Raw genomic sequence first — 14,386 nt, 5'->3', positions numbered from 1 at the left:
TAAATCAACCCTCAAGCATACAATGATACATCTGCTGGCTTCACTGGATCCTCTTTGTTTTTGCACTGGAAGGAGGAGGAAACAACAGATCCCTATTGATCTCTCCATGCTACTTGTGAATCTTGTTTTCTCAAATTTCATATCACATACAGGACATTTTTCATTGGAATTGATCATTGAATACTTCAAACAAAAAGATAACAAAACTTCCAGCACAGCTAGTAGAGATAAGAGATACAGTGGGTGAAATTTGTCCCTATTGGCAAAGCAAAACTCAAGCCAAGTCCAGATTTTGCTTCTTTTTTGTTTAGCTCAGAAAAATTCAATCCTGCGTATAATTTCTTATTTTTTTAAACCCAAGTTTTAACTTAGTTAACTTATTGCATTATTTAGAGTCTTAATGCCAACATTGATAAATACTTGTAATATTTTTTCTTTTTTTTGAAAGTGTGTTCAATAAAAATAGAATACTATTTCATCCAATATATCCAACAGTCAGAGAAAAACCTTATTGTCAGGTGAAAGGAACAGCCTGACAGATTAATATAATTTTAGCTATAGAGAAAATTTTAGGTTGGAAGGCTAAAATTGCTTTGGCATTAATCCATTGTAACATGCAGCATTAGGTTGTGATACATTTTGCAGCGAGGGCTGAGACAAGCTAATGTGTAGCGTACTCCTTCCTATAAAGCAGTCTCCAGGTTAATGACATGCATCCATTTTGCTAATATCAGAGAATGAGATGGTGCCCTCTATGCAGTCCAGAAGAAAAGGGAAAAAAATCGCCTTTTTGGAGGTGGAGAGGGGGAGAAGTTACCTTGCAGTCATTATGACTGCCAGGGCACAAGCTTATCACTACAGTGACAACAGGAAAGGAGAAAGAGGTCAGGATACCAGAACTCCAAGACTGTGAAATATGTTGAGAGACTAAGTGCCAGAATGATGGTGGCACAACAATTTCTATCTGCAGGAACAAATATGTTGTGATTTAAACTCTATGTCTTATGATGCTATGATCAACCAGAAACAATGGCATGCAAACTCCATTTCCAGTGCTCCTGAGTTGTTAATGGAAATATTAGAATACCAGAACAGCTACAGGTAACAAAACCCAGTTAAAGCTCAGCTTTCAGATAATTTTCAATACTTATACAACGGATAAGAAATGCTCATTCCTCACCTGACCTTTTTTGATGGATAAGAAACCCATAAGTTTCCTTAAGATGCTTTAATTTCTGCCACATGCAAAAGGCATTAAATTCCATATTGCTCTTAAAACCTTCACCTGTCTTCTCACAGCCATTTCTGTCCCAATGAATAATCACTACTCACTATTGGGTTTATCTTTACTGAAAACTGCCAGTGATTATTTTCATTAAAAAATAAATCCAGCTGGATAATATTTTGAATGTATCCAAATACTTGGATCTTTCTGGAGTAAAAGGTCTTAGAACTGACAAAAACCCCACCACTACTTTACACAGGTCATCAACAGATTTTTAAATGCTTATGAAGTTTTTCTGGTGGTATGGTGCCTGAAAACATATCTGAGCTAAAGAAGAATATGTCTAGATATTTCTCAAATTTTGTAAAGCTAACAGAATAAATATATATGAATGTTTGCATCAAAAATATTTATTTCAAAAAAACAAATTTTTGAATGAAAAATCTTTTTATTAAAATAGCTGAATCTTTAGTTTGATAACCATATTCTCTATCAAGAATTAGTTAACACTTTCTATCTTTAGAATTTTATATCTTAGATAAGCTCTGATCATATCATTTGTGTCTGAAAGATATGCTATTTACTGAACAAAAATCGGGCTACAGAAAAACTCAGAATCATTTGTCAATGAATGTCTCATCTTTTATTTATATTCTCCACACAAAAATTACTCTTAAGTTAAAGTTATTCCTAGAAACATTGGAATACTTTAATTTTGGAGATCTAAGTGAAAATAAGAAAAGAGAACAAAGGGAACAAAACAGAAGTTTTCTCTTACAAAGAGAAAATTAAGGCCAGGAGCTCCATTTCTAACGATGTCACAGAAGACCTGCAGGAGCCAAAAATGGCCGATGACATTTAGCGGTGTTCCCACCACAGATTAACTAACACAATTTATCCCACAGGCATTAAGGTAGAAGCAAAAAGACAATTTGTGTTGGCAGGTGGTATTTAACCCCTCATTGGAAAGATGCTGCTTACAGTTTTTCAATGAGCATCGCTAACATTACTATTTTAGCTCCTAGTTAGCTGGCCCAAGTCAGAAATACTGTGCCCTTTCCCTTCCAGTTCTTCTCACAGGGATCTTGGCAAGTTTTACACATTAATTGTGGCCTGTTATGTTCGAAAAGTATACATACTCCCCTTTTATACTGACAAAGTTTTCTTAGATAACTATTTACTTTCTACATTCTTGCGCTCTCTTCAAGGAAATTTCTTGATATTTACATTCCTGAAATAAAAGTACAGGTTTGCAAAATTTTGACATAATTGACATTTTTCATCAGTGGGTTGAGGCAACATTTTATGGCACAATTAAATGACCACTGAGAATTAATTTGAAATTAGATTACTAGTTTTTAACTTTTTGACTTCTAATTTACTTACATGAACAGAAAAAAAAAAAAAAGACTTTTTGTATTCCATTCTCCCATCTCTGTAATATCATAACTCACTAGCTGGTTGTCCAATAATTTCAAATGATATAGAAAAATTATATCTTGTTCCACACCATTTAAGTATACTACATTTCCTGTGGCTGAAGAGCAAAAATAGCCTTCTAATGGTAAAGGAATTGCAATAGCTATGTAATCAAATCCTGCTGTAATTTCCACAGTTATCTGGGTTTTCTTTTCTTAGAAGAGACAAAGATAATTTCTTGAAATAACAATGACATAATAGCTATACTCAAAAATTAAGCTTACAAATAGGAATATAGGAATTCCTATGTTTTTATTTGATGTTTAAACATTGTTTTCATTTAGGTACTTCTTTTTATTTTTCTTTTAACAAAAAAAGAATATTCTCTTTTTTATCTTTTATTGGAAAACTTTAATATACAAACAAATGCATTTTTTTCCTCTCACTTTACACCAGTGTAAACTAGAAGTAATTGCAACAATGTCAAGTAAAACAGCTGTTGGGGGAGGCTAAAGCATAAAGTGACTAAGCACTTCATAAAACTATAGCTGTCATGATAGTACATCACATGACATTGGGTCAAAGTAAAACCTAGAAAAAATATTTACATAAGGTAAGCAAATAACACTTTGTCTATGAATAATTGGCTTTTCAGAAATATTTGAATGTTTGAGACTGTCTTCTTTCTACGTCAAATGATTTTTACTGAAAAACAAGTCCTCCTGCCCATCTTACCTTTCCTTTTGAAAAATCTGAACTGAAATGCAAGAATAGTGCCCCAGGGAGTGTGTAGCTCAGGTTCTTTTAGACTAGCCTCTTTCTAACCGACAGGCCACATTCCCCTAATAGACTAAGTTTCCAGTGATGCACCATGTTCATTCTTTAAGAAGAAAATTTAAAATGCATGGTAGGAAGCTCCAGGCCATGGAGCTTATCCCATGAATGGAAAATGGATAAATGATTACTTGATCTACTGGTCCAATGAGATATCACCTCTATAATTCCCAGAGAGAAACACTGTATTTTAATCATTGAAAAGTCAACATTTTCTTGGCATATAAATCAGTTTACTGTTTGTATCATTAGTATTAAATGGCAGCTGAGAGAAAAATCTTGAAAGCAAGAAAGATAACCAATGTTTTCTCTTATAAAAACCCTTAGAGATCTTCTAGAGCAACACTTGCAGGCATTATGGACTAAAATGAGCTACCGAAGTTAAAATGTTCTGTTCTTCAGGGGTGCTGACATTTGTTATTCCTATTGGCCTGAGTAGGAATTTTGAGCTTATAGCACCTTTGAGCATCACATAAGTTTTATTTAAGTAGTTATTTTTTAGGCACTCGAGTTTGAAGAAAAAAAATATTTGGCTGTTTAGTGTAGTCTTATGAAAACATGAGTGATTTGCAGCACTTTGGATTCACATCTTAGAAGCATGTCTGTGCTTAGCAAAGTAATGTGGAATCTCCCCACATCAATCTGAAGTGAAAGTTCCACAATGAACGTAGAATTTACTACAAGTGAATTTTTTTACTACAAGAAAAAGAAGTGCAAAGTAATTCCAGAATATCGCTAGTGCATAAGCATTCCTTGTAAATAAGTCACTGATTCATAGAAACGGGATATAAATAAATGATGTTTGAGACTTCTTTGAAATACTTAGGGTTCTTTATATGATACATTTTAGAACATTCCACAGCATCTAAAATATATAAAAATAAATATCTACAGTATATACAAAGTATGATACAATCCAGTCTTTAAAAAGACTTGTAAAGACATGTTCTTTAGCTCATACTGAGGTAAGTAGGTTTCTGTAAAGACTGAGAAGAAATAGGAGAGGCAGTTGTTTTGAAGGAATCCCTTTGTCCCATTGCTGTAGTCTGTAACACAGCTAAAAGCATGTGCCATTCTCTGGTGGCCTTACATGTACTGAGCCAAAGTCATCCTTGCTGTAACTCCATCGAGGTAAGTTTTGTTATACTAGGGACAAATTTGTCCCAGTCTGCATTCTCTGTGTTGCCAGTGCCTTCTGCAGAAATCCTCATGGCTTCATCTAAATTTGAAGTCGTGTTCATCCCTGGTATGTGGAGATGCAGTTCCACTGATTTCAATGGGCTGAGTGTAGCTGGGATACCTGTAAGATAGAGTTTTTAAGATTATTTTACTGTTTGTATCAGGTAGCTGACTGGCTCACCCTGTGATTGTCACTCTCTGAACACTATGCAGGTAATGATCTATTAACAAAATGGGCTGCCAGAAAATGTTACTAATTGCACTTCTAAATGTCAAATTTAAGACTTCTTGACTTAAGTCTAAGCAGATTTCTGATGCACAAACCTCAGTTTTCTTACTTTTAAACATTTTTAATGTGTTCCATTACTTATTATTATTTTGTAAATTGCCCTGTGGTTCCTTATCCAGATGCCACTGTGACCAGCAGAGCACTACAGCTTCCTGTGTACAAGCCAGTCAATCATAGAATCAGAATAGTTTGGGTTGGAAGAGAACTTTAAAGATCATCTAGTCCAACCTCTCTGCCATGAGCACAGGACAGCAGGGAGAAGAGAATTATGACAAATAACAGATGTAGAGTAAAACATAATCTACAGCCACAGTGTCATCTGTGTTTCACGGCTGTAACCTTGCTTATGCCATACATATAGGAATGGCAACACTACTGGAGAAGAGCAAGCTGAATGCAGGACAGCAAACCCCTAAACATTCTTTCTATAGTAAGTGAAAAGAACAGACTTCTTCAGAGGTAATTAATATAATTATTTTTAGATACGTATTTTAGGAACACATTAGCTCTTCTTGGAGATACCAATTTCTCTGTTATCAATATACAGCTTGTATAGTCCTAACCTATAGTGTCTGAGGGAACTTCTGGACAACAAAAAAGTCACATCCCTAGGAAAGGAGGGATGAATCCTGTACTTGCAGTGTCTTGTAAAGTCCTTCTGGGATATTACATATAATGTAATAAGAAATAGAAAAAAAAATGTAGGCCATTTTTTACCTATTCACAAAGCTAGGGAACTGCACAATCATTTCACTGTTTACCCAGAACTGGGAAAGTTTGAACTTCTGCTTTTCATTTCAGACTGTGTTCAATTGTTTATCAACCTGTACTGCAGAAAAATCAGAAGTAGCTTCCCAGCTGTTCCTGAACACATACAACACCCACCCAACATGAAAAAGAACAGAAAATATGAGAAAATAAATTAATGTGAATTTCTTATCTGATCAGGCCAACTCACACCAGAATGTGTGGTAAGCAAATAATTTGAAATTGTCAAGGATGTTCAGGTAGTTCAACCTGTACACCCAATTTTGGTTATAATAATTGCTATTAAATATATCACAACTTCAGAGAATTAGCTCTGAGTAGAATACAGCTGTTTATAAAGACACTGCAACTCCAGGGAAAACAATTTTCATACTTTCAGGTACCTGTTCTCTATTTACTTAGGAGTCTAAAGGAAGCAGGGGTTCAAAGAAAATATTTATATAAAATATGATTACCTTACCCTTTCCCCAATTGCAACTCAGCTCTTGAAATAAATTAGATTAAATTTTGTTTCATCAATATATAACCAAAGTTGTAGAATATTCTATAAGATATTTTTTGTAAGTTACTTTTCTTACAGTCAGCTCTTAATTATGAACACTTCTCTCATTGCATTGTGCTCAGATTCAGATATTGTTGTATGCACAATTAAATTTTACTTCCACAGCACCAAAAGACATAGCGACAAGTATACTACCAGTGGGTAATAGGTGCACTACCATTTGCTGGAAGTGTGTTTATGTTGGTCAATACAATATGTTCTGAAAGTTTTGAAACATTATCAAAATTGCTGATCTGGGTGGTCAACGATTTCCGACTCTCTGTACTGGCACGACCTCTGGTGAGCCGTTCATCATGGTGACTGCGAATGCCAAAGATGCAACAAGAAAATGCTGCTTTAAATTCTTCTCTGAATTTCCCTGTCAACCACAAAAAAGACTCATGAAAAAATCTGTACTAGAAACCGTGTTTCATCAACTTTATAGATTAGAAAAAAAAGCAGCTATCTAAAGCAAAATTAACCCAAAACACCCAGATGTTCTTCTAACGCAGAAGTAGGAAATCACAATTTCAACACCCTGGAGAAAGAGAAAAAATATAACCTTTGTAAGAAGATATGTGAGGTGTAGTATGAAGCCTAAATTATCCTTGGCTAGACAGAACAGACAAACTAGAATAATTTATGAAATCATGTCACGGAAAGTCTGTTGATTAATAACATATCTAACAGAAACAAGTAATTGAGCAATCACAGCCTTAAATGACATGTGAAATGAGAGGGCATGACCGACTTGTATTTCAACCTGAATACATTTTAAAAGAAGATTTAAAGTGTTTGGCAACCCAGTAGTCTGCTCTGGGGCTCAGAGCAAATTGTTTAGATCATCCTCACACTATACACCGAAAAAAACTGCAGCAGGGAAATAGTGAGGATCAATAGACTTTTGCCTCCCTGTATTTTGCTGTCATTCATGGTTTTGAAGCTGATTCTGTAGTCCACAGCCAAATAAGACAAATACAAACTAAGATAAATCTATACTGTACATCCTGGCTGGTTCTTTGCTCTTGAACCTAGTTGGCACAGTTCAGCCATGCAAGCACTATTAAAGACTCACCACCTCCAAACCCCAGTACCTGCACATAACATGCAAACTAGGGACAGTCCCTGGCCTGTGCTGCCTCCCAGGCAATATCCAGGGAGACCAAAGCCATGCCAGGGAATTCTCTACCAAATTAATGGCATGGACAGTCAAATTCAAGCACTTGGACTCAGGCCCTGGCACTGTTTAGTTTAGTTGTAGGTAGATAGCCTAAAGGTAATACTTCAGGCAGCTTGTTCCAAGAAGAGGATCTAGCTCCCACTGGAGGAGCTGGGCTGATGTTACACAGTCATTAATCTTATTTGCTATGGCTCATTACATTCAAACTATACATTAAATTTAAATTCTATGTAACTGTAACTTACCACTGAGGAAGTTATAAATAATAGGATTGGCTGCACTGTTTGCATATACAAGCCAGTGTGAGAACGTGAACCAGGCATATACAGTTTCTCTATCATCGGCTTGATTAAACATGCCAAAAACCCTACAGAAAAAGAAAAACAAAACTGAAAGATGGCAAAACTAGAAAACATGTAAAAAGATTTGGTGACTTCTAGACTAATTTTATCTCTGATGACCTATTTGCAGTATCACAGAAAAGCTGATTCAACAGTGCTGGCTTTCTTGAGGCAATGAAGTCCTCTCCCTGTCCCTCAGCCTCCTGTCTTGGTGGTTTAGCACAAAAGAGACAATCAGCACTTTACTTTGCAATGGTGCAGATGCATCACTTTTCTGCTAAGTAACCAAAGTCAGCTGGTGTCAGATAAGCCAAGGAAAGAAGGGAAAAGTTGCTTTTGACCTATTCACATCATTGAGGTTCCCTGCTCTAGGCCCACTCTCAAATAAACATGGGCTTTGGAACTGAAAAGTCACTGAGCTGGCCACAAAGCTGAGGGCACAGTAGCAGCTTCTGCCCTCTGGAGAAATCTGCTTTTCCCAGACTCCTTATGCCTAAATTTTGCTATTTAAGTGAAAATCTAACTATGGGTCTACTCTGCTGTTGTAGTCGAGGCAGCCTGTGCAGTTCCTCTGTGATTCAGATTGTAGGTTGCCTGAACTGTCTTCTGGAAGTATTTCTTCCTCTCACATTGCCTACCAAAGGACTTGAGGATTAAAAGTATTCAAACTAGGCCTCAGGAAAGCTCCAGAATTGAGTGGCATTTATTTAAACCTTCATACCCAATGTGAACCTATTCCTTTAAAACTAAAACATTACTCAAGCACCAGTAACAGGCTGCTTATATTTTAGGATGTTCAAATCTTCTGCTAATAGGTCATTATTTATCAGTACTCCAGAGGGCTCATGAGATATAACTATACCAAAGCCTTAGCCTGTCAGGCACTGTACAAAAACGAAAAAGCATACACAATTATGTCTCAAATGAACTGGAGAGAAAAGGGTAAAAAAGAAAAACATAGCTTTGTAGGCAAACTGAAGAGTTAGCCTAAGGTGTCGAAATTGTACGTGACAGGGGTTGGGTTTGAACCCAGCATTTCACAATCCTGGGGGCGAAACCACAACACTACACCCTCCTGCTAACTTTCAGCTGCTGCTGTAGGTAAATGCACTTCCAGGGATGCGTTTACACAAAACAAGCTGTAATCCCATGTAAATGACAGGTTTTAATGAGGAGACAGGCTAGACCATTTTCATGAGGAAGAGCTTGTTAAAAAGGGTTCCACAATCTGGTCTTTGGTTTAAGTAGTATGGATAAATTAGATTTTTTTGTTGTTGTTGCAACTGTATGCTTATTTTCAGTTTCTTTGTTGAGAAATAAGTAAGCTTATCCTTCAGAAGTATCTGCCAGAATCACAGGAAACTCATAACAGAGGATTGTTTTTACACAGAAAGCTCTACCAAGTGTTTACCTTTTCAATACATTGAGGATGCTAATTGGTAGATAGCAAAGTGCAAAAACCAGGAGGACAACCATTAGCATACGTGCTGTTTTCCTTCTTGCACGAATCTGTTTTATTTCAGCTGCCACAGCACTAATCTTTGACTTCGTTGATTGTCCTAGCACTCGGGGCTGTGCTGAGGACTGCAGAGGCTTCCATTTTTTCTGAACAACAGAAGAAGTTCCTGGGATCTAAGAAAGACAAAATAAGGGGCACTTTGAAAAATTAGCATTGCGGGTAGCTTTAACAAGAAAAAATAGACATGTTGACGTACGCAATGTAAGCTTGCAGGGAAAAGTAGGGGTTTTTAATAAATTAACTGATGTAGCTGTAAAAACAAACCCAGTTTTGGACACACTTCAAGGACTGCAAAAAAATTTGCGTTTTATCCAAATATAATTGATATATTTATGTTTTCTTTACTTCCCACATACCTTGTGTTTTCAGACTATCACACTTACCATCCCTATTGCTGCAATTATGTTGTTATAAAGTTGCACATTGAATGTTTTGTTGTATGGCAGAGTAGTTTATCCCATTAACATGCTGTTAATTTTAAATACTAAACAGCTTTTCAGCATTGGAAAACAAAGATTTAAAGCCTACATAGTTTAAGTGCCATAAAACTTCCAAATACTCAATCTAGATGACAATGAAGCAGCTAAAGAAAACACAGCCGAAGTATGGATGTCTCTGCAAAGCTCTTCAAAACTGAATGTATATACAGTGACAGAGGGGAATCATGGAAGAGTACCAAGACACAGGAAGAATCAGGTTAGCCAAAGACACCTTGCAATGGGTAGATGTAGCACCATGCTATCAAAAGAAAAATCTCTGGTTTTGTTTCCTCACATTAGCCAAGCCAAATAAAGCAATTTTGCTTCAGTTCTTCAAAATTATTTCCTGCCTTCAGCCAAATGTGAAAGACTACAGATGGCAGGGAATTTCTCAGAGAACTTTATTACAATGACGTTAATGATGTTTTCAATGTTACACATTGTGAAAACCTTTTGGGTAGAAATATAGCTTTATTCATGTGTAATACAATTATCTGTGAGGTGACTAGTGTCATGAGTGTAAAATAATTCATGTTTAAATGTATCTTAAAAATTCAAATTGTCTATTGTAACAGTTAAAAAATGAGGACTTTTCCACACAAACTGACCAGAAAAGAGTGACATTTTGGGATATTTATTTCAGAAAAAAAGTAAGCTAAAAAGGGAATACTGTTAAAAGCATGCACATTCAGAATTGTTCTAGAACAGTCATTATGTTGGTTTTGGTTTATTTTTTATTCTCAATAGCTTCTTTGCACAGACAAGCCCTTAATTCAGCATTTTTGTGCACCATCAAACCTGATTTACAACTATTGGAACGTTTTGGCAAAGTTGTGTTGTAATGAACAGGAAATCAATGAAGCAGAACAAGGATTATGTTATAACATTTATTTTTTACTAATGTGCATATGGACTTAAAGCAAAAAAAAAACAACCCCACCTTGTACTTACTCCTACTGCGAGTTCCCACTCATTCTGCTGAAATCAGCAGTATCAGTTTCATACCTGGACACGTCTGTCCTACTGCAAGGGATTTACCCTGCTTGGCCGTAGGGTGCAGTACTGCAATGTGTCTTTGCCACACACTGCTGAGGTAATATGCTGTCTAAGATTCTGATTCTAGCTTATCAAGGGTACTTTGATGTTCTGTTCTCTATATTTGAAGCAGAAGTTTTCCTTCCTTTTCAGTCATATTGAGTTACCATATTGTAGCAAGAACTGGAGATAGAAGCAGAAAAATTCAGCCACGTCTCTCCCTCATGATTATGTCAAGTATTCACTTAAAGAAATCTGTGACCAGCTTTCATGTAGGTAGGAGCAATTTAGATGAAGAGACACGTTATTGTGGCTCAAAATTGTGGACGGTTATTTCTACAGAAATGCTGGACATGACTGCATGGTTTGTACCTTTGTGTGATGTCTTTTCTGGTATTTAAGCAGTGTTTAATACCAAGAGGTGATCAAAGGTAGAACTATGTACAGTCTCACTGTACTATGTATTAAATTGCTACAACTTAAGGAGTTTGTACTGCTACTGTTACACCAATATGCAATAATACAGCAAGACTTTTATCAGGAAAGAAAACCACAGAAGAGCTTTATACCCACAGATGCATAGCTGAAACAGTAGGTGTGGCACTTAGGGACATGGTTTAGTGGTGGACTTGGCAGTACTAGGTTAATGGTTGGACTTGATGGTGTTGAAGGTCTTTTCCAACCTAAATGATTCTATGATTATGTATGTACAAGTATACACATGCCAGCATAATACATATTTGCTTTTCAATAATGAATCAGTTATAGAGATAATTGTGGAGAACTTGTGTAATTCCAATGATCTACTAAAAGACACTAGGTATGTCCAAACAGGTACTAACCGTTGCAGTTATTTTCTTATGTATCTTTGCTCTATCCCGTCAAATTATTGTCATGAGGTTTATAACCAGAGGAAAATATAATAACAACTTGCAAAGATTGGAAGGGTGTATTTTACCTGCCAAAATGAAAATCGGTAGGGTTCCTAGTTATTGATAGGAGTAGGCTTCAGTGTCAATGCATTTGGACATCAGTAAATTGAGGCATAAGGTATGGAACTTCATAATACAAATTATGTATCAACAGTTTTATCGTAAGTCCATCCGGTCTTATTCATTTGTTCAGAATTTTTAATCTACTTAAATCCACAAGAGAACATAGCCTTCCTTCTAAGTCACTACTTCCTTGCTAATAATTAAAATAAATTACTCAAGATCTGTTGTATTTGTGGCATGATTGTTCTTGTCTTTACAAAGTTGAATCATTAGTTCAAAGATTGCAAAGCTTATATTCAAAAAGCTGCTTGAAAGACACAATCAATAATTTTAAGGGCTATTGCCCAAAGTACGGTAAGGATAGCTTGTAAATCTATCTTACCTTTAGTCATCTGAAAATTTGCATGCACAACGCACTCAGTTTTAAAAAAGAACCTTTATTAAAAGCTTAAGGCATAGAAGGCATCTGCCATTTGCTGTGTTTTTTCTGTCATGTACATCCGGAAGGCTTATTGCGCCTTGCAATACGATCACTATATTAACTGAAGTTCTGGTGAACAGCATGATTTCTTAATTGAAGCTATTATCAAATAATACATTTAAAGCACTGCATTCATTTGCTCTACATGACTGATTATGGCACACCTGTTGCACTTAGAAAAATGCCTGATGTCTGCAGCCAAGTCACAGTTGATAATAGATATGCTGTGGTTTTAATTTCACTTAGTGCAACCTCTTATACATAGTGCTATCATCTATGCTAGGAAACGAGACAGCTGTAATTTTACATCATTGATAGCACTAAGCCTGTAGCATTATTTGTCTTTTTGCCACTGAAAAAAAAAAAAAAAGGGATCATCCTAACCTTGTCAGCATGCAAGATGTACATAGAGAAGAAATATTGTTAAGAAATAGCTCAGCTAATACAATCGTGGGAAAAAAAAAAACCAATAAAACAAATAGGTTTCCAATCGTCCAACTTCTGCTCTGAATCTGAACCAGCATTTTCAAGCTATAGGCAGGTTAAGAACAATTGTTCTGCATTTAATTAATGGAGAGTTTGAGAGAACAAGTAAACTGTAAAGAATGTATAGAAGAGAGGGTTAAGAAGCAATATGGTGATAAGGTCATTGGGTACTACAGGATAGATAACTATTCAGCAATACTGAGCATCTTAAAGATATATTAAACTGAATTTAATTTCAAAACTAACCAAGCAAAACCTTTGTTCTGGGGAGCAGTCCCTTCAGATTGTAAAGGATAAATTTTACCTTCAAGCTACCTTGTTATTTAAACTTGTAAGAAATTACAAGCAAGTATAATAATTTAAAGATAAACAGCAAATGGGGTTTAATCTAATCTGATTAGAAGTGAAAATAATTGGTATTAGGATGTATTGATGATAAGAGAATGCCTTAAACCAGATTTGTTTTTTTTCCTGTTTTAGTTATTTGCAAGAGACTTTGTTTTCTCAGTATAAGATTTTATTTTTGCTTTTAACATATGTATATTTAGAAATCTAAAATCTGCTTGTGATTTCTCTGATGGATCAGTTTAAACTGCATGAAAAATGCTCCTGGTATTATTGGTCAGGACAGGCTAACTCAAATTTGGATGGTATCAGACATAATGGTGAAACTGGAATGATTCACACAGATATCTTGATGGAAATGTCAGCCACTGTTAGAGCTATTTGAGAAAACAGGAGAGGGAATATCTTGCATAATGTCTTCAATGGGATGAGTTTATTGTCCTTTACAGAATGACAGGGAGGGGGTAGGAGAGAACCACAACTATAGATAAATCCTGAACAAAGCAGACGACAGCAGAGAGAACCATGGACTGATGCATGACAGATTAGTGTTCACACCCAGGAAACTATTCTCAGGCTGACACAACGTCAAAATGTTGGAGGGGAAAAAATATTCCTGAAAAAATTCACATAATTTTTGCCACTTCAATTCAAACATTCTTTGTGTTCTTGCTTGCTTGGGGTTTTTTGTTTAGTATTTTCCCCCCTGTATTTTTAACTTGAAGCTTGAAAAAACCAGATATTCACATGTGAAATCATGCCAATTATTTGTCAATAATTCACATAAAATGTTACTGGCAACAGCCAGCTTCACATCAGGCAATTTCAGTCTCACAGTTCTGATAGCTGGACATTCTAATCTAACTTCTGTTCAGATTGGACCTGCTATGAACCTGAGACTTCATAGAATGAAACATAAAAATAAAATATTTAACAGACTATTTACAAAAGTAGAAGGTCAATCCCCACTTTTGACTGCTACAGGAGATCTTAGTGGTATAAGGTCACCTAAGGTATTTTGGTAAGCATTTCAGATACAATGGGAGGGATCTTTCCTCTGCCTATAATCAATCTTTCTGTTGCCTTTTGCCCTCTCCCCCTCCAAACCCTTCGCAGACATGAGGCAGAAGGGGTTCACATTCAGCCTGACTGCCTTCATTTTTTAATGAATCTCAGTGCCTACCCAAGGTCACTGTGAGCCAACAGTGTCTCTGAACCTGGTAACAGTGCTGAATGGGCAAACAGAGAAGAAGGTTGTACATGGGAGTCT

General features: G+C 36.0%; 1 protein-coding gene across 1 annotated transcript in view; it reads right to left on the bottom strand.

Annotated features, from left to right (window-relative positions):
* Positions 1-4,294: 4,294 nt before the first annotated feature.
* HCRTR2 (hypocretin receptor 2) overlaps positions 4,295-14,386 on the bottom strand; it is a 34,818-nt gene continuing 24,726 nt past the window's right edge. The window contains exons 5-8 of the mRNA XM_037392591.1: positions 9,188-9,408; positions 7,681-7,802; positions 6,434-6,634; positions 4,295-4,778 (exon numbers count right to left, since the gene is read on the bottom strand). Coding sequence (XP_037248488.1) covers positions 4,585-4,778; positions 6,434-6,634; positions 7,681-7,802; positions 9,188-9,408 — 738 coding nt within the window. The 3' untranslated portion in view covers positions 4,295-4,584. The remainder of the gene's footprint in view (positions 4,779-6,433; positions 6,635-7,680; positions 7,803-9,187; positions 9,409-14,386) is intronic.

The sequence above is a fragment of the Falco rusticolus genome, chromosome 6 (assembly GCF_015220075.1).
Source record: "Falco rusticolus isolate bFalRus1 chromosome 6, bFalRus1.pri, whole genome shotgun sequence".
NCBI classification, from domain to species: Eukaryota; Metazoa; Chordata; class Aves; order Falconiformes; family Falconidae; genus Falco; species Falco rusticolus.
This window is presented reverse-complemented; position numbering and strand designations above follow the sequence as displayed.